This window comes from Rhinolophus ferrumequinum, chromosome 16, assembly GCF_004115265.2.
Source record: "Rhinolophus ferrumequinum isolate MPI-CBG mRhiFer1 chromosome 16, mRhiFer1_v1.p, whole genome shotgun sequence".
Lineage (NCBI taxonomy): Eukaryota > Metazoa > Chordata > Mammalia > Chiroptera > Rhinolophidae > Rhinolophus > Rhinolophus ferrumequinum.
In genome coordinates, this window is record NC_046299.1 from 49,676,266 (window position 1) to 49,700,690 (window position 24,425).

The 24,425-nt window shown below is 54.3% G+C and overlaps 2 protein-coding genes across 2 annotated transcripts in view; one reads left to right on the forward strand and one right to left on the reverse strand.

Moving 5' to 3' along the window:
* CDH23 (cadherin related 23) overlaps positions 1–24,425 on the forward strand; it is a 394,835-nt gene that overhangs the window by 331,719 nt on the left and 38,691 nt on the right.
* On the reverse strand, positions 74–24,275 carry VSIR (V-set immunoregulatory receptor). Its single transcript, XM_033129999.1, has 7 exons — positions 23,930–24,275; positions 12,785–13,213; positions 11,818–11,874; positions 5,961–6,068; positions 2,710–2,737; positions 1,075–1,268; positions 74–925 (listed from the first exon to the last, which is right to left on the reverse strand). The coding sequence occupies exons 1-7, from the start codon at positions 24,009–24,011 to the stop codon at positions 888–890; spliced, it is 936 nt and encodes a 311-aa protein (XP_032985890.1). The 5' UTR covers positions 24,012–24,275; the 3' UTR covers positions 74–887.

Genomic DNA, 24,425 nt, shown 5'->3' on the forward strand with positions numbered 1-24,425 from the left:
GCAGTTTGGACAATATATTACGTGGTCACCCTCTCTATGGACCATGCTGAGAAGTGAAGGAGGGCGAGGGGGAAGGCAGTGGCAAAGGAGCCCTCCCCACTCACCTTCCCAGCAGGCCCCTGGCTCTGCCTCACCCCTGTCTGTGGTGGGCAGTGCAGCCTCTGGCCTGGCCTCCATGGCCCAAGATGCCAGTTGGCTCACCATGGCCACGGTGCCCCACTGTGTACTTCCTGTTTTGGGGGCCAAACTATAGGCACTGGGAGCCCCAGCTTTGCTTAACCTGTTGACAGCTCCTAGGAGAGGTTGATGGTAGGAGGCAGCTGGGAAGACTCCTGTGCCTGGGGGTGGGCAGGCCCCGAGCTCCATGGTTACAAAGAGTGAGTGTGACAGATGGGCAGCCTCAGGCGAGATGGTGGGGGAAGCCGGTCCACCACAGTGGGGAAGAATCTGTCCACCTCTCGTCCTGTGTCTCATTCCTGGGAGGGTGGCACTGGGGGCTCTGCTCAGTGCCCACCTTGTCCCATCTATGCTGTCAAGTCCCAGGGCTCGTGTCCTAGGAAGAAAGGCTGCCACAGAGCTGGAAATTCTGGGGCTTCTAGGATGTAGGTGATTTGGCATCTGTAGCTGGTGAATTTCAGGCCTCTGGAGTGGGATCCCAGCACCCCACCGTCCTTGAGATAAGCAGAACGATCCAACATCTTCTCCCTTCTGCCATGTGGCATCCAGAAAGGCTGAGAATCTGGCCATCGGGGTATCTCAGAGAATCTGGACTCGGAGCGGGAGGGAGGAAGCCAGAGGTGAGGCCCAGGGACCCCTCAGAATGCCAGCCTGGCTCAAATGCACCTGCCCCAGGCCCCGCCACAGCTGCCCACTGGCCCCCAGCTGGTCTAGATGGTCTCAGAGTTTGGAGAGTCAGGGACAGGGTCTGCAAAAGAAAGGAGAAGCGGAGTGAATAAGGGGTTCCAGCGCCGCACCAGGAGGCTGTGAGGACTCCCCAGGGAGGGTGGGGAGTGAGGCCAACAGTCGGGCAAGCCCTCGCAGGCCCTAGTGCTGGGAGGGTTGGGAAGCACTCACCTAGGGATGGAAAGAAGACATCCCCGGGGCCCGCTGGAGACAGGGGAGTGCTGGGCTCTGAAAGCAGGTGCCGTCCAGACTCAGAAGGCTGCCGCTGGGCCATGTAGGACAATGGGGGCTTCGGCTTGGCCTCTGGCATCCCCTGGGGGGGCGGAGAGGCCTCAAAGCCAGGGTTTTCAAGTCCTTGAGCATTGCTGCCAGAGAATCAGAACCAAAGGTCATCTGTGCTGCCTGGGTTTTGGGCCTCCGCCCTACACACACACACACACACACACACACACACACACACACTCTGCTCCCTTCCCATTCTAGGACCCAACAGCCTCTCCGCCCTAGACACACACACACACACACACACACACACACACACACACACACACACACACACACACACACACACACACACACACACACCTCTGCTCCCTTCCCATTCTAGGACCCAACAGCCTCTCCCAGCAGAAAGGGAGGATCCAGGGCAGAGAGAAAAGGTCAGGGACTGCACTCTCCCACCTGCCCTGAGCTGAGGGCATCTGACCCCAGCTCTGCCTGTGGTCTGACCACCTGCCCTGAGCCGCCAGGAAGCCCAGGGTCAGGAGCACGTCCAGGACACCAGCCTCAGGAACCTGGGACAAGTTTCTCTTTGGTCAGTAGCGTCCATGGTATTAGGATGGAATGTCCCCACAGCTGGTCTTGAGCTGAAGGGAGGTTCTCGTTTCTTCCCCTCTTCCCTCTTGGGAGTCGGACAACCTCTAAAGACCCCTCTAACTCTGAGATTCTAGCAGGATCGCTAGCAGGACTTCTTTGGACCTCTCTTGAAAATCATCCCTTTCAAACACCCAGAGGATTTGGTGTTGCCGGTACCAGGGCCAGTTCCTGAGTGTGGCTCCTTCCGGAGCACGCCCTGTGTGCCAGGCTCCATGCCAGCTTCCTGCCCAGGACGCACCAGCACACACACCCCATCCACTCCATCCCTCCCTGCTGCCCCACGCTGAGCCAGGGCAGGCTCTGCCCTTGTGGCCGCACAGCTTTCTCCTTGGAGTGCCCTGCAGGGAGGAGCCCGCGCTCCAGGTGTGCCAGCCTCCTTTGCATGTTTCAGTGCCCCAGCTCAGCTGCTTCCTCCCTCTTCCCCTCCCCCACCCCAGCTACTGACCACTAAGCCCTGAAGACGGGTGCATGGCTTATCCAAGAAGCATAGGAGCTCAGCCTGCTGGGTAAGGGGTGCAGGGAGAACAGCCGACTGGCAGGCACAGATGTGTGGGCCTCAGTGGCAGATGGCAAATACTCTTCTAACCAGCTGTGCTGGCAGCTAAATAGGGGCGCTACTCCACAGAAATATGTCCTTCCTGACAGCTGGCCCAGGGCACAGGGAGGACCAGGGAGGCCATGTCTGTGTTCTGACCCCTGTTGTGGTGTAACCTGTTACCAGGGAAGAGAGGGAAAAGGATGCTGTGGCAGCCGGGAGAGGCAGACTGTCCGTCATGGCTAAAAGCTACCCCTCCCCCTCCTGCATTCACTCCAGCCACAGGTTGGGTGTAGACATTGCCGTACAGAGCCTCAAGCCCTGGGAGTCAAGCTTTGGGTTGGGGCAGGGGCAGCTGCCGGAAGTTTTCTTGAGAAGGTCTCCATGGGCCTTACCTGTCCATCCGCACCAGCTCCTGGGCACCTAGGGACAGACAGAGAAACTGGTCACACAGGGAACACTTCCCCAGAGCTTCCCTGCCCCGGCCGCAGAGGCCCCTGGGGGCATCGGGAACAAGCCCAGGCAGGGCTGTGCTCAGCCCTGGATCCCACACCTGTTCATCGGGAGGCCCATTCAGCAGTACTCTGCGTGTCTGTCCAGCAGGTGAGGCCTCCGTGACTGGCCATTTTGACCAGCGAGAAATGAAACTTGGGCTGCATTTTATACGTGTGTAGGGCATTTGTCACCAGGAGACCACAGGCAGCCAAGACTTTCTCCTATGGCTTGACTTGGGTGGTGTTAGACCTTCAGGATTTAAGTATCAACCTAAGGCCGGGCTCCTGAACTTGCTGTTTCCTGTTTGGCCATTTGCCATGGTATAGTCTTTAGCTATGATTTACTGCGTGGAAGTGTTGCAAGGTCATTTCCTAATTAGAGGGTTCCTGGGCCTCTCTGTCCCATCCTCCACATTGCGTAATAGAGTGGCTTCAGAGGTGAGATCTCTTAGAGGAATCTTAGAGGGCCTGACACCACGTCACTTCTCAGCCATTCCACTACTTTCTGCTCCTCATCCAAGCTGCTGCCACCCGGCCCCACTCTTGGGTTTCTCCACGCCCCCAAACTGAACACCAACCAAATTCAGTGGCCCCAACTTCCCTCTTTCTTGCAGCTCCCCGTGTTCCTACAGCTCCTTCTTATTTTCAGGAGCTGTACTGCTGATTACAATGGGGAAATACGTGGTGGGGGAGGGGCACAACAACAGAACACACGGGGAAGTTGCACAAAAGTTCCTGAAATCTCTGCGGTATTGGATTCATGGCTACTGTTTACCGAGGACTCCAGGGCATCAGGCTTTGTGTGTGTGCTTTACGGTCCCTCGGCTCATCTTCTCCTCTACCCTTTGGGGGAAGGACTGTTGGTCCCACTTTGCAGCTGGGGAAACCAGTCTCCATCTCCTACTGGGCAGGTTTCCACACCCACTGGCCTCTGCAGCAAACTGCCTTCCTCCATGCTCCCAACATTTTCGCTTTCTTCCCCGCCCCCTACCCCCGCGTGGGACTCGTTCCTGAGTGCCCCCTCGGCACCGGGCTCCAGGCCACTCAGCCTCTGTCCTATGGCCGGACCCCTGGAGTTTCCCAGGTGACTTCTGTTCCCTTAACTCCGGCAGCTGCTTCTCTCGAGTCTAGATCAAGAAAAATGACCCAAATATCCGCTCCTTCTCCATTTTATACCAGGTTTCTCTAGCATCATCCCCTCTGGCATTTCTTGTCTGTCTCTAAAGACTTTAATCATACAACTCATTTCTTCTTCTTCTTCTTCTTCTTTTGGAGGGGATGGAGGGACTGGCCTCAAAAATACTTTTATTAGAAGAGAAAGTATTGACACCTGTTATTGCATATTAAATTTGGGGATAAGATGCTGTGAAATGGCCCCATCACAGGACTGGGGTTTGTTTAGTTTCAAGGATGTTCAACATTGATCATAGCACAGCCCCAGCCGGCCCCCTGTACCCACTTGCGCCCTCTTTCAGTCCAGTTCTTCAGCATCCAGTTCATCCGTCCCTTCCTGGGCCCTTCCCCTGGGAAGCCCTCAGAATGGAGGTGTCCCAGTGCATGGAGTACGAGATATTAGGGGCTGACCCCAGTTTCCCCATGTGCTCAGGACACCCCCCATGGTGCTCTGGCCTGGGGATTTCCCCTCTCTGGTTTTCCTTCCTCCAGCCTGGGACATGGGAAACAGCCCTGGACCAACCTCTGGTACCCTGTGAGGAAGGCAGGAACAACAGCCCTCTTCCCCACTCCACCATCCATTTCCTGTTCCCTGATGGAGGCAGCACTGTGGTCTCGAGTAAGGGGGACAGAAAGCACCTCTTTAAAATCTGGGAGCCAAGCTGAGCTGAGCACGTCTCCCTCCTCATCCCATCCCCACCTCCGTAGAAGTACTACACAGATGAGCAAGAGCTGATGGCAGCTTTCTGCAGTGATTTCTCTTCCTGGCTGAGCCCCTTGGTTCCTCTTTCTGCTCCAAACGCTTTACCTGCCCTCCTCCCCACCCACTCCTAACCTCAGGGTATTTTGTAGGTGGGCTGTGGTGGGTTTTGTGAGAAATATGTGGAAATCCTGAGAGTAACAAAGAGGTGGCCACAGCCCGAGTGACCCACTGTGGAGTTCCAGATTGCACCCACAGGAGAGAAGGGCACAAGTCGTGAAGGTCCAGCCAAAGGAAATCAGGTGTGAGCCAAAAGCCACCTGGTGACAGAGCAATCCTCCCTCAGTTGCCTTCTGCTGCCGGACAGAGGGGAAGAGGTGGGGGAAGCAATGCAAGTGCCAAGGGCAGAGGACTCCCCACCCTCTTGGTCCTGGAGGACTCCACTGGCTGAGGCTTATGGCTGGGGTCAGAGCAAGGGCAAAGGGCGCTGTCACCTGCAGAGTAGTGTGTAAAGGTGTTTGTGGCCCTGACTTGAACCCTGGCTCCACCGCTTACTTTCTGTGCAGTTCCTTAAGTGCGTTACTTAACCTCTCTGTGCCTCAGTTTGCTCAGCTGTAAAATGGGAACAATGATAGGACCAAACTTTTAGAGTCATTATGAGGAATACCTGGCACAACAACCTTGACAGGAAGGGGGTTATTGGCTATGATGCTAATGAGTGCTTTTATTATATAGTGGGATTATATTCCCTGGGAAAAGCATGAGCTGAAAGCTCTGAGTTTGAGTGCCAGCTCTGCCACCTACTGAGTACCATTTCGTTAGTTATTTAACCCCGTGGATGTTAGCTTTCTCAGCTATAAAAGGAGAGAAATGAGCTAACTTATTTCCAAGTCCTCTTCCAGTTCCGATAACCCCAAGGTCATTTTTGTCGCCATCATTGCTAATAACAAGCCCACCCGTACATTAAAGCAGGTCTCCAAAGGATCTCTGAGTGGCAGCATTTTTATAAACCAATTTGAACTGCTCCATCTAACTATTCATTCATCAACAGATATTTAGTGAGTGCCAAGCCAGCATTGCTTGGGGCTTGTGGGCTCTTGGGCCCTGAACATGACATGCCTGGGTCCCTCCTCTCTCTGACATTGAGCGCAGCCCCTTGCTGGGACTACATTAGCTCCCATCTCTGGAACAGAGAGGACCTTGCCATTCCAGGGGCTGAGCTGGCACTGGGACAGGTGACTCCCACCCCGACCCCTCCCAGGAGGCCAGGGATACTCACGGCGGTTGGAGGACACCTGCCTTTGCTTATAGACCAGGAGCAGGATGAGGGGAAGGCAGAGAATGCCCACGATGCAGGCGCCTGTAGCCAGGGCGGCAGCCGTGATGTCTGAAAGGCAGAGAGGCAGGACACGGTGAGGCCCCATTCTCACTGTTCCTCCTGAGGGGAAACTGAAGCCCAGAGAGGGGAGGCCAGGCAGCAGGGGGACCCACCATGACCCAGACCTCACAGCCAGACCCTCAGTGACCTTCAGAGGCACGGAAGGCCTAGGTGCCCCCTTTCAAAGAGAGCCCCATACCTCCTCCCCAAGTGTGCCCAGAGCACGCAGAAACAAAGCCAGGCGCTTACAGCTGAGGGTCGTCATCCAGCCCACTGGGGACCGCTCAGCTGCCCTGGGCCACAGGTAGTTCACTAAGAAGGGACAGCAGGCCCTTCACAGACCTTATGCCACAGAGTTCAAGGTCAAAAGGAGCCCAAGTGTTGAAAACCTTTTGGAAACAGGTAGTGGTGATGATTGCACAACCTTGTGAGGGTAATTAATGCCATTGAATCGTACACTTAAAAGTGGTTAACGTGGCAAATTTTATGTTTTCCCACAATAAAAAAATTAATGAGTGAAAAGCCCCATTTACCTCTTAAGTGACCCCTTAGGTCTGGGGCGGAGCTTCTGAAAGTGATCTCATACCTACAATTCCTGGGGTGAGAACTAGAGAAATGTGAACTCTTCTCCAACATTTTTAAATTTTAAACTTTCTAAATTACAAAAAAAAAAATGTGTAAATTAAAAAATATATTTTAAAGTTTCTTCCTCCTCCTCTACCCGGGCCCCCTCCAAATAGATAATCAGTGTCCATAGTTTTCTTGAATATGGTCTAGATATGTCCCCTGCATATACAGCATATACAAAGGGTGCCCCCAAAAACATATACACATTCACATTTTAAGACAGGAAAAAACTGTCTTATATAATAATATATACTGATAACAAAAGATAACATATACCGATAACAAGTCATGTGTGTGCATTTTTTTGGCACCCCCGGTATATGTGCCAATTGTTTTTCTCATTTAGCGTAGCTTGGACGTCTCTGTGTATGGGCACAGAGCTCTAGCTCATTCTTCCCAGGGCTTTACCACGTGACTCACCCAAAATTTATTGAAACAGTCTCCCATTGGAGGACATGTAGGTTGGTCTCATACTTCAACATAACTAATAACGTAGCAGTGAACTCCTTGTGTGTGCATCTTTGCTCACCCAGGCAAGACATCTGTACATAAATTTCTAGCAGTGAAGGTGCTGAGCCAACGGGTATGTGCATTTTCTTTTCATCTATTGCTAAATTACCCTCGGATTGTACCGCTTAGCCATCCCAGCAGCCGAGTGAGAGACTTGCTTTATTTCAGTCCGTCTGCTGACTCCAGGACTTTCGCTGGAACAGACGCACGCTCAGAACCACAACCAGCATAAACACATTTCCTTCCCAATTTTAGCCCTTCCCAGAAGATGGGCATATCTTGTCACAGTGTCAACTGTCCACGTGGCCCCAGGGGAGCTTTGGGAAGGGGGCTGTGCTGTGGTCTCAATGTTGTCAGTTGCACGACTTATTTGGAAGGAGGGCTGTTCTTGTATCATTGCATTGCTAAACAACCCGATGGTGTAAACAAGCTTTCAGGGGGTTGGTTCACACCGCAAAAGAGAACAAACTGTTTTCAGGAGGCACGTTAGGGGTACCCACTGGTGCAGGAACAGTTGCTACGCTGATTACAAAGCAAGTTCCACTTCACATTAAAGCCAGCTCCCCCGCAGATCTTAGCAAGGCTGCATTTTGACGCGGAATATTGAAAGTAAAAACATTCTACACTTCAGACGGTGAAGTATTTCTAAACCCCATCACAGGCCCTTCTTGTGGGCACGATCAGAGAAGCGGGCTGCAAAGCGTTCAAAGCAGGTCTCCTCCGGCCTGAGGAGGGTAAGCAGCTTCTGATGAGGTTAGTCAGGTGCTCACTGAGTCGGGCTCCCTGTGGGCCCTCCCTCCCAGCCTGACTCCTGTTGCCAGGCAAAGATCCTACATCTGCAGCCCCTCCGGGGGATCAGGACTCAGTTTCCTTATAACCTGGGCTGAGAGTTAACACTGCGATGGGGGTTGGGGGGCGGAGCAGGGGTTTGCAGGCAGCTCTGTGGACCCAAGTGTCCTCAGAAGCCATGGCTCCCGTGCAGAGCCCAGCCCTACCACAGCTCTCCAGCCCTCCCTACACGCATAGCCAGTACCTCGGGGTGGGGAGAGGGCCCGCTTGGTAGCCATCCAGAGCCAGGCTCATCCTGGGAAGGTAATGAGACACTGGCAGAGGCAGCTGCCAGGCTAGCACCGAGGACTGTGCCAGGCCCTCACAGAGCAGGGTGGGATTGGGGGGCTGGGGCAGACTGCTCAGCCGGTCTTTGTCGCAGGCCTGCCAGTAGTACCCTGTGGGTATATGTGCAGGAGGGAATTCAGCTGGGCTGTCTGGTTCCTCAGGGAGGGGGCTGGATAAAAAGCAAACCAAAACACCCTGCAGTGTTGGGGAATAGGGAGGTGGCTTTAAGGGGAGGGGAGATGGCTGCCCAGCCCCTTTCCCTGGGCTCTGGTGAGAAACCACAGACCCTCAGCAATCTGGGCTCCCAGGGCACCAACTTCCTCAGTCTCACTCCTCTCTTGTGACCTCCCTGACTTCAGGCTGACTCGGGCTTTCAGATGATTTCACAGACCAACTAAACTACCCTCCTACTTCCCAAAGACAACATTAGGAGACTGGGGCCACAGTTAGAGGAGGAAAAAGCAAAGAGCTTCTTGGCGGAAAGTATCATTAGCTGATCAGGTACCAAGACATCTGTCTTAAAGAGACTGGGGACGAGGATCTTTCCAAAGGTAAGTGGCAGTGGAGGGCAGTACCCAGAGGCCAGTACCCACCGAGCACCTGGGTCATCAGGCAAATATTTCTCAATCGTTAGAAAACAGGCTATGTGTCCACTGTCCGCTGCCATCGACGTGCCATCCTGCCTTGGCACAGGGGCACGGATGAGTTGACTTGGGAAGCCAGGCCTAGAAGTCTGCATGAGAAGTAATCATAGCCAGCATTTAACACAGCACTTACTTTCCAGGCATGGTTCTTAGTGCTTTACATATGGAACTTCATTTTAGCCTCATAACAACCTGGGAAATAAGTGCAAGTGTCATCATCTCTGTTGTACAGGTGAGGAAACTGAGGCACAGAGAGGTGAAGCAACGTGGCTGCTTTCAGGGCCTGTTCTCTTAACCTCTCCACCAGACTGCCTTTCACTAGAATGGACTCAACATTTGAAATTGAGAGTTCATGTAAAATCTGGACTTCTAAGTGTGCTTGAAAATGTAGTGGCTCTGGCAACCCTGGGCCCCCCTCCTGGCATGCAGCAGTTGGAACTGCACTTAGAGACTGGCAGCTGGGTGCTAGCCACAGTCTCCCTCCCTCCCTACTATATTATTCACCGGCTCCCTAGCCCTGGGGGCATTTGAGTTTTTAATTCCTGAATCAGTTCCTTAAATACTGATTTGCGCCCCCACCCCCATTAGTAGGAAAGGGTCACACTTGCTCCCATTTCTCAGTGCCCACGTGGTACCCAGAGAATGGACATGCTGTCTAAAACCTCCATAATACCACCCAAAACTATAGCTGGGTTGCTTCTCATCTGAGACGACGCCTGCCATAGTGCCAAGTCTCCACCACAGCTATAGTCGCTAAACCTCCAGAACCAAGAGTCTGGGAGGGGATCAGAAGGGGACATCAGAAGTAATCTAAGCCATCCCCCTGCCCTCAACAGCAGGGACAGAAGCAAACATGTCCCTTTGGCCCTCTGGGAGCCAATTCCCTGTGGATAGTAGCTCAGGGAAACACGGCTCAGAGTGAGGCTGCCCTCCCCATGAATTAGAGAGAAAGAAAATGTTAAAACCTGAGAGCAGAAGTGCCCAGCCAAGGAAGCCTGACCCATTTTTGGCAGTCAAGGTCAAGGTTCCCTCACCCTTGGGCTCTTATCAGCCAGACTACTAAGATTTCCCAGGTGACTTCTGTTCCCTTATTTCCAACAGCTGCTTCTCTAGAGTCTAGATCAAGAAAAATGAACAAAATTTCTGCTTCCTCTCCAATTTGTATCTGCTTTCTCTAGCATCGTCCCCTCTGGCATCTCCTGTCCCTGTCCCCAAAGACTTAACTCATACAACTCATTTTCGGAAAATTAGTCTTGACAGAGGGGAGGGCAGCCCACACTGAGAATCAGACCCTCTGGCATCTCCTCTTGGCTCTGGGTCTGAGAAACTGGGAGCAAGTCCCTTCACCTGCCTGAACCTCCGCTGTGAAGTGAGGACTGTGGCAGACGTGACTGTCTCTAAGGGAGCTCTGCAGGAGAAAGAAGTGGGACTGCGGGGTGGCTCAGAGGGGAAGGAGCAATGGGGAAGTGAACTCTCAAGTACCCTGCTAGGTGCAGCTCACCCTGGCTTGTACACAGGCACGCGTGTGCACACAGTCGAGAGACTGCTGCGTGGGAAGGAAGGAGCTGCTCAGAGGCCCCTCTCTACCCTCACCAGGGAGTCGCTGGTGGAGAAAGTGAGGACAGCAGTGGCTTGGTACTGAGTGACATGTGAGCTCTATGGTGTGCAACAATAGGGGCTTGAACCAAAGAGGATCTTAGTTCATGTGGCCCTGGCTCAGACCAAAATGTGTGTTCTAATTTTGTTCTTGGCTAGTCGGCTTGTTGGTTCAAAAAAAAAAGAGGAGTTTGAGTAGAAAGTCAAGGCAGCCTTTGGGGTGTGGCTGAGGCTGTAACTGAGCTGCTGCCATTCCTGGCTCGGTCTTTATGCACGTGCTCCTGGAGGGCAGGGAGGAGATCTGCACTTCTGTGTCTCCAGAGCCTGGACAGGGGCTGGTCCACACCGATGCCCATAAATACTGATGGATAGAAGGCTATGGAAGCCAAGAGCCTCTCCTCTCAGAAGAGTGGGGCACTCCAAAGACATCTCCCCTTGGCCTGCTGTCTCCAAGCTGCTGGGCATTTTCACCTGGCCTCAGAGTACTTGGAACAGTGCCCCCATCTCCCATAGGGCACTTCTCTGGGCAAACACCAGGGGCTGACTGCCACCCACTGCACTGCATGTCCCCCCTGAGCTGGGAAGAAGGGGAAGTAAGCACAATCCCAGCTGTGCTACCTTTGTTGGCTGTGTGAATTTGGGTAAGTTAAGGCACTTCTCAGGGCCTCCATGTCCATGTATGTAAAATAAAGATGGTGCTGCCTGCTTCACAGGATTCTTACGAGAATCCACTGAAATGCCAATACTTGGGAGGACTTAGCACAGGGCCTAGCACAGAGTAGGGGCTCCAGGAAAGGGAGTTCTGTTCACTTCTTGTGCCTCTCCCTTCTCCCTCCACCATGCACAGAACGAGGAAATTTTAAGTAGTTGATCCAAGCCAAGAGAACACCCCACAGTCCTCCAACCTTCCCATGTGGCAGAGGACTGGTGGGCAGGAGGGGATCCCACTGAGAACAAGCTCAGCAGCCTGTGGCACCCAGTATCTGTCATGGGGCCGTTGGCCACAGGGCCAGGATACAGCCCCACCCAGGGAGCCAGGAGCAGGGGCTCTGGGAGTCCACACTCTCAGGCTTTAGGCCTTGGAAGGGGAGTGGACTTCTGGGGGCTGCAGCCCAATGCCTCAGGTGAAGGAGGAAGCAAAGGGGAGGAGGAGTGGGGTTCCATGGGCTTGGGGTCATGAGGTCAGAGTTTAGGACAGGGTCTGGGTCCAGGAGGAGGACAGAGGAGAACAGAGAGCCCAGAAGGGGCAAGAGGATGTCCCTTACTTTCACTCTCCCTGCGGGAAGGTGGGTACGCAATGCACTTGGATGGTGCTTCATTGCCTGTGGGAGCAGAGAGAAAGGTCGTTAGGTAGGTGTCAGGCCCAGGAGGCCAGTGAGGCTTATCCAGGCTGGAGTGCCCCTCTCCTGTCTCAGCTACTCATGTCCACTTAGCAGCACTGGCCCAGGTGGGACCTGTACTCACACGCGTGTACACACACACACACACACACACACAGAGGCATATTCTCACCACACAGCTGGGCATGCCCTGACAATTCTCATGTCATCCTAGGAGCATGTGGATACCAGCCCGTGCCCACACCTCTGTCCAGGACACCACCCCTTGCACTCTTACCTGGACAGACACGCTCACATATAACAGCCATTCCACCAACTCACACCCAGATCACATTTCACGGCTGTGGTATTGTCACACGCAGCCACACTCCCAGCCCAGGTTCATACACCCTCTCCCATTAAAAAATGCCACTGTCGGGGCAGCCAGTTGGCTCAGTTGGTTAGAGCACAGTGCTCGTAACACCAACATCGCCGGTTCGATTCCCACAGGGGCCGGTGGGCTGCGCCCTCCACAACTGGATTGAAAACAACGACTTGACTTGGAGCTGATGGTCCTGGAAAAACACACTGTTCACCAATATTCCCCAAAAACAAAACAATCCCACTGTCACAAACAGAGCCATGTATACCTTCCCTCTCCATCACACCCAGCTGACTAGAGAGACTTCCAGCTCCACACACCACGGCCACCCCACCTCACACACATACCCGAGTGCCATTGCCACCCGTATAGCATCACATGCATCAGCACAGGGTCACACCCAAGCACACCATCGTACACACAGCCCCACACCCCACGCTGTCCTTCTCTCTGCTTCCCCCTTCCAGACGGGCACCGCACACCATCCCTCAGGGATAGCACCCCCAGGCTGTCCCCTGTAGAAGTCCTCACCTCTCTGCACCTGCAGCTCCATGGCTCCGTGGACCCTCTGCTCTGAGTGGTGGTGCCTGATCTCCACCACAAGGCAGCAGTAGAGGCCACTGTCCAGAGCGGTCAGGTTGAGAATGGTGATGGAGAAATTGCCATGGTGATCAGAGACAGACTCCAGTCCGTGGTGCCGGGCCAGATCCTGGCTGGTGTTGGCGGCCTGGTGGCTGCCATGGTGCAGATGGAGGTCCTGGAACGTGACGTTGCGGATGGGCCGGCGGTCCGAGCAGGCCTGCACCTCGCCCCGTGAGCTGCGGTACCAGGTCTTGTAGAAGGTCACGTCGTGCCCTTTAGCCACAGGGCCCAAGATTCTGCAGGTGAGGGTGACGTTCTGCCCCTCAGGACACACATGCAAGGAGTATGGCGTGGCGACCTTGAAAGCTGCCACCAGACCTGCACCGAGAGATGAGAACCTGTCACCTGCCTGAGCCAACACCACTCACTCCCAGTGTCTACAGAGTGAGGAAGGACCTTGGCCTTGGGCTCCAAAGATGTGGGCTCCCCAGCCACAGGTCCCAGACGAGTCAGCTGACCTCCCTGAGCCTTCATTTGCTCACGACCAGCTCTCTCCCTGACTTTGTGGGAGGAGCAATGACAGCTTCCCACTCCAGGGAAGCTGGCCAAGGAGTAGCAGAGACTCCAGACAGGTGGCAGACTGACCCCAGCCAGCATGGGTCCATCTCCTGGGTGGAGAATGAGCCCTGGCTCCAGCTCCCACCCCCACCCCTTCCCCACAACCGCAGGCTCTGTGGCTCTGCCCAGCGCTGTCTGGTGGGAGGCAGGATAGGAAGCAGAAAGGGTGTTTGGCGACCGCGTTCTGTCCTGGACCGCCCTTCTGGGGTCATCCGTGCCTTTGGCCCTTCCCACTCCTGAAGCCAGTGTGCCTTCCCACCTCCTCCTCAGTGAGCACTAATGGAGCTCCCTCGTGTGTGAAGCCTGTGCCAGGCACGTGCTGCACACATGGCCCTCCCTTGGGAAATGACAATCTCCCTGGGCTGACAAGGCCTACATTCACAAGAAAGTAGGGCAAAGGCTAAACTGGTGCCAACCTCAGGGCACTTAGAGGAGGGAGGACATAGCCTTCCTGGGGATGGTCAGGAGACTTCTTGAAGGAGGGCGGGCCTTTGCGGTTGATGGACAGATAGGGTTTAAGCAAGTGGAGAGGCTGCCCTGGGCCTGGTGGTGGGGAAACAGGAAAACCCAAAGTGTCCCGGGGACAGGGACAGGGACAGGGAATGCATAAAAGGCCACCTCGTCCATGCACCGGCCTGCCAGCCAGTCTTCTTAGACATAGTTCCTAGTTTATTTTTTTTTTTCAGTAGGCCGGTGAAGCAACCCCTGGTCCAATTTATCCTACCCCAACCCTTCCGCATTTAATTGTGTTGACCCCTAAAAGCACAGAATGCGGGGCTGGAGTCCTGGCTCCTCCGTCTAGACGTGTGAGCTTCAATTTCCTCATGTGTGCAATGAGAAAACTATCAGCGACAGCACACAGTTGTGAAAGGACTGAAAGAGGGAAAGATGCGAACATGAGATGTGACCTCTAATGCCCTCTGCAGACGTAGGAAGGAGAGCTATGATGATTATACATTAGTGATAGTTTACTTTTAATTGACCTCTCAGGGGCTGTTGTGGTCAGGCAAACAGGAAGGAAAGTTTGGAAATATGTACAGAATCCAAACAGGTATGTCCTTTTCATTGCCATGGCCTGAACTCAAGAAAACACTTCCTCCTCCAGACACTCCTCCCCTGCCGTTAGAGCATGGGACCCGCTTGCAGATCTGAAAGTCTTCTCCAGTTAGGAATGAGGCAGCCTGGTGTAGGTTTGGAATTGGACCGGTCTGCATTGATGTCCAATAGCTATGAGTCACTTAAACTCTGAGTCTCAGACGCTTCACTGTAAAACAGAAATGAAAACATCCACCCGCCAGAGTTGAAGCCAGGACTACATGAAGTACTCTGAAAGTGACTTGCTGAGAGTTGGTGCTTCAGACATGGGAGCTAGATGGGTGTCTAATTCATTTCAGCAATTGAAAAAACAGTTCCTAGGAGTGAAAAATAGTTCTGCCCAATAAAATGATAAGCCAGCTTCAAAGTCCTTCCCACTAAGGAGAGAATGGCTGATAACAGCTTGTGATCCAATCTTGGGGTGCCTGCATAATTAAAGCAGAGTGTGGGGAAGCAGCAAAGCCATTGCCCCAAAGAATACGTCAGCAAGCATTGTTTTAGGCCCCAGAAGGGAAGGAAGACATACACACACCACAGCCTCCCAGCCATTCCACCCACGTGTGAAGGGAGCCATGTCTGGGAGTCCCAGATTTATGGAAAGTCATTGCCAAGGTGAGCAAGGATTTCAGAACTTCTTTGGAAAGATACTGGTCTTCTTTTTAGGCACAAATATAGAGGCCCAGAAGGAAAAGTGGTTTGCCTAAAGTTCCAGAGGGTATGAACTCAGAACATGGAATATGAGGGCTTCAGGTAAAGCAGGATCTAGTTAGAAGAAGAAGAAGGAGAAGAAGAAGGAGAAGGAGAAGGAGAAGAAGAAGAAGAGACATGCTAAGTGCTTTATGGACATGTCTACCAACCCTATAAGATAGGCATTGTTGGTTTTTTTCCCCGTTTCACTGATGAGGAAACTGAGGCACAGAGATGTTAAGTAACTCACTGAAGATCACACAGCAAATAATACAAGAGCCAGAATTAAACTCAGGCAATTAGACAATACTGGAAAAGAAAGTTCAGAAACTGGCAGCCCACAGGCCACATCTAGCCTTCAGACATATTTTATTTGACCCTTAAAGTATTTTACTTTTTTTTTTTGTGAGATTGCTAACATTTCTGAAAGCCAGAAATTGGATATGAAAATTTTGCCTCATAGCTTTTCTTTGAAAATCACATTAACACGAAACCAGCTTTCCTACAAGGCTATCGTCAGCTAGAGCTCAGTAACAGCCTCCCGTTTAGCTAGGGCACTGGTGTTCTAGTGTTTCACAAACCCCACTATTCCCTAATGTTTCCATCTGGCCTGCTTTACTCTCTCACCATATTTGCTTGGCCCCATGGACATTTAAGTTTGTGATCCATGAGTTTGGCTCCTTGGGCTAGCCAGGGAGGAACTCCACTGCCCAGGCCCTCAGGTTCAGAGAGATGATCCACCCAAGGTCCCCAGTGGAAACCTGGCAGAGCAGGGACTAACCGAGTCTCTTCTGACTGCCAACCCATTGCTCCTACCCCCTCAGAAGACCCAGGAGAAGAGCAGCCCCAGATACCCCAGCCGTGCCCCTGTCTCTGTCCGTGCCAGCCTGGACTCCCCTCACAGGCCTGTGCCTCATGGGTGTGGGCCCAGTAAATGGCTGTGCCAGTAATTGGAGGTGGGAAGTGGTTAGGGAGAGGCCCCTCCCAGGTGCTCCCAAGAAGAACAAAAACCCACCCACAGAGTGGGCCTACAGTAATCTCTGTCCTGCGCTCCCCGTCCCCAGCAGGCCACGTGGCAACTCCCACCAGCACCTCTCCCTGCTGGTACCCCGTGTTCCCTTTCCCAACATCACGCCCAGCCCCAGAGCTACCCCAAGGCTGGGGGCTGGATCCAGATGCAGCCGCATATGCAGGAACGCACGCACTTTGGGGGCTCTCAGGAGGGCTGGCTCAGTCGAGGCCCGGGTCGTACATCTGACGGGGTTGCAGGTTAGGCAGAGTGGAGGTAAGGTGGAAGCAAGAGGTGGGGCACAAAGCTGAGCTGGTGGGGCCAGAGGGGCGCATGGGGTGGGGCTGAAATGCAGGCAATATGGGGCAGGGTGGGAGCGCCCGTCAGTGTGGGATTGCAGCCCAGAGCCCTCAGCGTCCAAGCAACGATGGGAGTGACTACAGAATTGCCCAGACAGCAGTGGGGAGGGGCTTTTCAGCCCTAGGGGCAATCTCCTTGAAAACCCACAGGGCCGCACAGAGAGAACTGGGGTTCAGAGATAGTGGGGGGAGGGGCATTGCTCAACCCCAACCCCTCACACACCCCAGAAGGACCTCTTCCCCTTTTAGAAAAAAAACGAGAAGCTGGGATTCAGGTTTGGAGGGCGGGGAGAGCATTCAGTTTCAGCAAAAGGGCCGGATAGGAGCGGGCCAGGGTCCACAGCGTTTCGTTCTAGGGGGACAGAAGACAACCGGTTTGTTATATCTGAGACTCAAGTCAGATCAAGGTCCAGGGCAGCCTGTCCTTGGGAGGACACTCAAGGGCAAGGTGTCGGGGAAAATAGTGCACATGCCCCACTCCATCCACAGCTGCGCATGCGCACATGTTATCGGGGATATATATAGCCCATATGGAATTGTAGTGATTTGGCAGGAGGATGTTGCTTATTGTCAGGAGCAGATCCTTTTGGACACCTGCGTCATTGTCAGAGACTAGGGAGAGTGGGTGGGGAGGAAGGCCCCTGGCTCCAGGGTGGCCGAGAGCATGGAGAACAGGAAAATAACCCTGGGCCTGAGCCTGTGCCCAGGAGGGAACCATCCAGTCATTGTGTTCCTCGTGGGGCCCAGGTCCCCACCCGCCACTAGGTAAGGAGGCAGAAGCACCTGGAGGAAGAATGCTGTGAACTGGGAAAATCCCAGGTCTGGGGATTATTATAAAACCTTGGTCTGGGCAGTGGGATCCCTGGGCCCCCTCCCTCCTTAGCCAAGCCCCTGCTGTGTGCCCTTGGGCAGCTCCCATCCGTCTCTGGGCTTCCCTGTATTCATCTTATCTGTGAGAAGATTCCCCAAGTTCCTAGGCCCCCTCTAGCTCTGAAACCCTGCAGCGGGAGGGAAAGGCTGTCTTTCCTCCGAGCAGAGGAAGGGGCAAGAAATGGGCCACCAAGGCGACCACAGGTGTTGTTGAGTACTTCTTACGTAGTAGGACTTGCTGAGCACTTTAAACTCATTTAATTCTCATAACACCCGTGACATAGATATTAGTATCCCCACTTTAAAGATGAGGAAACAGACTCAGAGGAATCAAGAAGCTTGCCCAGAGCCACACAGCCCTTTGTGGCTGAGCTCCTTGGACACGCTAGACTGTAGACAGGAAGAGCCCCCATCCATCCTTCCAGGGGACAGGGCTGACTGACACCTCATCCTCCAGCTACTTAGAGAGTGAATTGACCTGGAATTGACTGCTGTCTGCATAGCCCTGCCTCTGGCCCAAACAGAAAACACCATTCTTGCATTCCACAAATATTTACCAAGGTCCTAACAGGAACCAGGCCCAAGGCAGAGAGGCCGTGGGATACACAGTTCTACAAGGGACATCCACTCAGAATTTAGTCTTGCTTCTGCTTTCTAGCTGAGCCCACAGGTGGGCTCCGCCTCTGGTAAAAAAGCTTCTGTTCCAGTGCAGAGGAAAGGACCGCTTGTCTGGCTTCATGTCAGGACACTAGTTTTCGTGACCTTCACCTCTTTCCACTCGGCACAGGCTGCTCGAGAAACCCTGTGGGCGTGCACGGGATGGGTGTGTGTGGGTGTGGGCAGGCTTGTGTATTTTCCCTGACGGGGCACAAGCTTAGCTAGCAGTTGCCAAGGCAACGCCCCAGCCTTTGGAGGTAGGTCCCCAGCTTGTTTAGTTGGTCGAGGCCCCACCCAAACAGCTGAACTCTGTGCAGCTTCTAGAGGCTGTAAGTAAACAGTTACTGATCGCCTGCTATGGATGGCCCTGGCCCTCAGAGCGGACCCCAGACAGACATGGGCCTGGTCTCCAGCTCCTTGCCAGGCCTTGTCCCCCAGAATAGTCCATGGAGGGTATAGGGAAAGGCTAGCCTCCGTCTTTATCAACATGCAGAGCACAGAGGGAAACAGAGGCAAGGACCAATCAGGACGGAGTCTGCCAGCATTAAGCTCCAGGAAGTGCCCCAGGGGTGAGGGGCTGAGGGCCTAAAGCCAGCAGGTCCACCCTTGGGGCTCTGTGGCCAGTGAGGACAAAGGGCATCTCAGATGTGTTTATTGATACCTGCCCCCCGCAGGAAGTGTCCATTCACATCGGACCAAGGAGTCCGGCAAGGGGAAACCAGGCTCTATTGGAGGAAGCTGCATTTCCAGCACCTTGGGAAAGTATCCAGGCATCCAGGGCTGGAGGCTGGAGGCCGGCACGCCTCCCTGGGGAGGGCCTGGGCAGCTCGCCAGAGGCCCTGCCAGTGGATGCTTCTCTGGATGACTCCTTCCCAGACTCCTCCAGGCCCTTCCTAAGGACGACTGTGTGCAGCCCCAACTACCAGCTACAGCCTGCTACCCTCAAGATCCTGTGCTGTGAAAACTTCCTAAGGTTCCGGTTCAAGTCTTTTTGTGCCCTACCCTCAGTGCAAGAGGCTCAATGACGGTAGTAGCAGCTGGCACTTACTCTGTGCTGGGGGTATCATTCTAGTCACTTTTACATGGATTTGCTTATTTAATCCTCCTCGGTGAAGTAGGTACTCATCTCCATTTTACAGATGAGGAAACTGAAGCACAGAGAGGTTAAGTAACTTGTACAGAGTCTCTTGAAAAGTAAGTAGTGGTGCCAGGATTTGAACCCAGGTAGTCTGGCTCTACAAGTCTGGTGCCATGGACTGCCCTCTAGAGTAGAGAAGTGGCCAGGGACTGACTGGGGGCCCCACCTCCTTGCTGCAGATGGACAGGGGCTTGGCCCATGAGGGCTAGGCCCCTGCAAGTAAGGCTACAAGCTCCCTCTCCCACTGTGGTTATTGGGGTGGCTAGCTGGGCCCACATAGGAAAGGACCTGGCTGGAGCTGCTGTATTTATTTGGGGAAGACAACAGGGGCTGGGAGAATTCAGGGCTGGAAGAAGCCCACAGAGGCCCTCTGGCTCTGTGCCGCGTCTAAGAATGGGAAGCGCTGTCCTCTTTCCCTTCCTGCGGGAGAGCTGAACTGTCCCCCTGCCATCCGCTAATGCTCCTTACAGTGGTGGGTCTGCGTCTGTGGTGAGGGAGAGGAGCTGACAGCGTCTACAGCACCCGTAGTTTTCCAGCCTTCAATACACTGAATCACAGAAAGAGAAGGCTGGTCCCTTTGCGATTCTTTCAGTCATGATTACGTCAAAGAGAAAGTCCAATAACTTTGATGCCAGTATGACTTCAAAACATCTTTGTCATTTGTTTTGGTTTGGTTTGGGGTTTTTGTTTTGTTTTGTTTTGGTTTTTTTCAAGGGACAGCAAGTTTCAGGTGTGGCGCCTTCCCCAGGCTATAGTTTCCAAGTAGAATTTCATACCCTTATTTGGTCTTCCTATTGCGTACTTTTATGATTTTGTTCTATTAATGGCAAGTGATACTGGCTTCCCATTTATGGCAGTGATACAAAGTTTCCTTTTAAAATCTATTTACTTAAGTAAAAGAATGAGTCGATTTAAAGAAGAAATCCATACATACGATGGCAGCCATACACTGCAGAAATCCCAAAGGTAATGAGCAAAGGACTGAAGCTTAGGAAATGCTATCACAGAACTGCCCTTCAGGAGGGAGTGGGCAGCTTCGCCGAGACCACATCACCCAGCCTATGGCTCACATGTTCATGGTCCCACAGTGAGTGAGCAGCAGAGGCAGGACTTGACCCCAGGTCCCCATGGGGAATGAGGTCCTGTGTAGGAAGGTTAAAGGAACTGGGCTTGCTCAGTCAGTAGCAGAGCAGTTTCATTACTGACTTAATGACAGGCACGAGGGTGGCCCCTGTCTCGCTCTCTGGGATGGTCAGCCAAAGCAAATGGGCTGAATGTAAAGCTCAGTTGCAAAAAAGACCCCACTGAGTCAAGCAAACCCTGGACCCCACTTGCCTGAAAGTTGCAAAGTCCCCATCTCTAGGGAATTGTAGGAGGAGACGCCACAGGTACCTCCGTGGAGATTTCAGACGCTTAGTGCCTATTGATGCCACAGGTGGTGGGACCCAGCCTGTGCGTCCTTCAGACCTCCAGGCTCCTAGAGAGGCCAGTCCCAGCGAAACCAGTCAATGCCTTCCCAGGCCCCGGCCTCTCTGCAGGGCCCTGTAGGCAGCAAGGAGCTCAGATGCAGAGCCAATGGCATGTAGCCTCCGGAAGCCAAGACACAGCACAATACTCCACAGCTTTCGCCAAGTGCCAGGCACTGTGTTAAGCGTTTGTGCACTGACTTGGCACAGCAGGCCTCTGACGGAGGTACCATCATCACCACCATTTGAGAGATGAGGGAACTTGCCCAGAGATGCCGAATCACTTACCCAAAGTCACAGAGCAATAAATGGCCATCTTGGGATTTGAACCTAGGTCTGACTGACTCTCAAAGCCAAACTGTGAAGTAACGGACCTGTACAGGAAGCCCTGGCATGCAGGGCACACACTTGCTTTGCCACTCCCACAGAGGCTGCCATAGGAAGGTGCTGGCATGCCTGCACTGCTAAGGGAGTCCGAGGGCCCATCAGAAGCTGCATTGCTGACCCCTGGCTCACCGTCCCCTGCTCCTGGATGAAGAGCTGGCCTAAAACCTGGGGGCCCAAGCTCAGTATGTGGGGCTTAGCCAGTGCTGGTTGAAGGAGTCACAGCCAATAGGCCAGCTGGGCACCAAGGAGTCCTTCCTTCCTTCCTTCCTTCCTTCCCTCCCTCCCTCCCTCCCTCCCTCCCTCCCTCCGTCCGCTCTGGCCTATGACTCCCTGTGCAGATGCATACAGGGAGGTGGCCTCTTGCAGCTTCCAGCACTGCACCGCCCCCTGACCTCTCCCAGGGAGGTCAGGCTTCAGCAGGGCACCTTTGCCCTGATTGGGGAGAAACAGGAGCAACCAGCCCAGCTCAGTGAGGGGCTCCCCAGTGTTGTTTGGTGCCCCTGGCATTGAGTAGATGTCCCCTCATACCCAGGGGCTGGCTTCAAGGCTGTTTCTCTTCAGCCCATGGCGTCTTGGCAGAGGGTCATGGATTTCCTAAGAGCTGACCATTGCTGCATCAGAGGCTTACGCCATTGGGTTACTCAACAAGGCCTGTTTAGCATGAAGGGGAAGGTGGGGTGTCCCCTCCCTGGCCCCAGTGTACCACCATGTGTTAGTCCCAGAGTTTGGGAATCCTGGGTCCGCCTCTGGGGATATGGCAAGGACGATAACTCCCACAGCTGCCAGGAATGCCTACAGTGGAAGGCGAGACTCAGCCTCCCTTGGGGTCTGCTGGTTCCTGGTTCCCTACGTGCCTCTCTCCATCCATGTCACCCAGGAGCCCAACTTATTCTGGGCTCCTGAGCACCATATTCACCACCACCATCCTCCTGGGTGCTGGCCCAACCATAAGAGTTAGAGGACAGGCCTACGCCAGCCACCTCCCTCTCACCTTCCGAGACATACAGACTCTGACTTGAGCAATCCTGCTCAGGGCAACCTAGCAGCTTTGCTGACCCGTGGGCAGGTCTGTCCAATTCACAGACCTTCCTGACCACGTCTGCAAGCAGGACTCCCACCTGCCGTCTCCGCTGTGCACTGCACAAGGCAGGAGGGTGCATATCCATTAGCATGCCCGTACTACAGTTCAGAGCACTGAGTCTCAGAGTAGTTCAAAACTACGATTTCTCCTGACTCCTTTCCATGGAAAGCTGCTTCGAGCCTTAATTATCTCCCTGAGCTGGCCCAGGAAGAGATGGCGTACCAAGCTATTTGAGTAGCGGAGACCTCTGGGGGAGAAGGCTCCTGGCTATGTAGATAATATGGAGCCAGGGGCTCTGAGCCTCTCTGCTCCTGGCTGCTCTGCAAGCTGGGTCCCTAGTTCTCCAGAACTCAGTTTCCCAAATTGGGGCTGCTGAACAGAGAGTAGCCCAGCTAGGGGAGGACATGAGAGGGGTAAGAAAACAGAAGGGCCTTTCGGGGTCATTTGGGGAGGATGGGGCAGGGAAGGTGGTCTGTGGTGGTTCAGGTGCTGGCCTCCTGTCTGCCACCATCCCCTACTCCTTCTGGAAGCCATGTCCTGTTGTGGCCTTGGTGCCAAGAATGCCCCCTCCCAGCCTTGACTGTCATCCTGGGGAGCATCCAGGCTGGGGAGTAGGCAGCTCTTCTCTGGGGTGTGGGCTCCTTCATCCTTATCAGAGACCCAGGCAAGCCTCCAAATACTGAGATATGCTGCCTGCAGCCACCCATTTGTTTCCGAGGTGTTTTCCAGGTTCTGTCAGCCTCCTCTTTTGCCTCTTACCCTGTCCTTCCCTCTTTCTCGTCTCTTCTCCTGACCCACCCATTGGATCCCTGTGCCAAGCCCCTTGGCTCCCTCCTGCCTCCCTCTGACTCCCTGCGTGACTCAGACTTTCCTTGGGCCCTCCCCACAAAGTTTAGTTCCACAGGCTGACTGCCGGCCCCTCTTCCCTTGAGATCCAGCCTCTCTAGTTCTGGGCAGGCAAGAACCAGAGGCCAGGCTCTGGGTACGAGGACCTCTGCCCTCCCCATGGGAGCCCCTGCGTACTGGCCAGGATATCACCTGGAGTTGTAACAGTCCGGACTTTGAAAGAAGATAGCAGCACCTCCTTGCATAGGGCTTCTGTGTTTGAGCTGAGGAAACTGAGGCCAGAAAGATGCCATAAGTTATCCAAGGACCCAGAAGGCGCTCATGGCAGAGCTGGGAAAGTGTCCCGCATTCTCCCCAGTGCCCCACATGGGTCCCTGCGCTCAGCTTCTCTATCAGTGGGAATCAGCTGACCACTCAACTCTCAGCCCTGGGACCTTCAGGATAAGGACAAGACGGGGGCCCACCAATGTTGAGCCGGGAGTGTCACCAGGGGACCGGGCACAGAACCTGCAGCCTATGAGATCCTAGAACCCTGAGGCGGGAGGGGCAGGGAGATGCCATGGGTGTCAAACGCCAGTGGCATCCACTAGAACACAAGGGGGCTGTACCCACCACCTCCATCTCCTGTTCTGCAGAAGCCACTCTCGCCCTGTGCTCTCTGGCTTGGGCAGCGGCTTGGGCAACGGTCAGAGCATAAAACTGTTCCCACCATCCGGCCAGGGCACTTGGCAGAGACGCTGCTGCACCCTGCCAAGCGGTCCCAGCAGCCTCCCTGCTGAAGGGGGCTCCCAGGGTGCCCCTTCCGGCCGATGACGCCCCCCACCCCGCCCTCTGTGTTCTCCGGGTGCTCTGCCCCAGCGCCCAGGCTGGATCGACCTTACCTCGGGAGGCAGCCAGGAAGAGAGCGAAGAGCACAGGCCCCCAGCGCTGGCCGCTGGCCTCCGGGACTGGGGGGACGCCCATGAAGCCGTCGGGCGCAGCAGCGTCTAGCGTGGCCCGGTGGGAGCGGGGCCGTGGGCACCCTGGGGGAACTCCTGGTACACAGGGAGCAGATGCGGCAGCCGGCCGGGAAACCTCCCTGCGAGTGAGTGAAGTACGTACGGAACAAGCGAGTGAAAGCGTCTGGAGCCCGAGAGCTGCCCACTCAGCCCCTCCCCCGCAGCGCCCCCAGGAGGCCGTAGGGGGCACCGCTGCTCCAAACGGCCCCGCGGGAGGGGCCACCGGCTGAGTCTCACACCATAAGGGAGCCAGCTACTGTCTGTCAGCTCCAGTTGATCACCAGTTTAAAGCTTTTTCTACTCCCCCCACTTCCTCTCTGGAGAGGATTGTATTGTTGCACAGCTAGAGAAGTGTATCTGTGTAACAGCATGATACGTG

Coding starts and splice junctions, on each gene's coding strand:
- VSIR (XM_033129999.1), bottom strand. CDS start 24,011: ATGGGCGTCCCCCCAGTCCCGGAGGCCAGCGGCCAGCGCTGGGGGCCT. Junction 11,875..12,784: donor GGAGCTGCAGGTGCAGAGAG/GTGAGGACTTCT, acceptor CTGCTCCCACAG/GCAATGAAGCACCATCCAAG. Junction 926..1,074: donor TGTCTTCTTTCCATCCCTAG/GTGAGTGCTTCC, acceptor TTTCTTTTGCAG/ACCCTGTCCCTGACTCTCCA.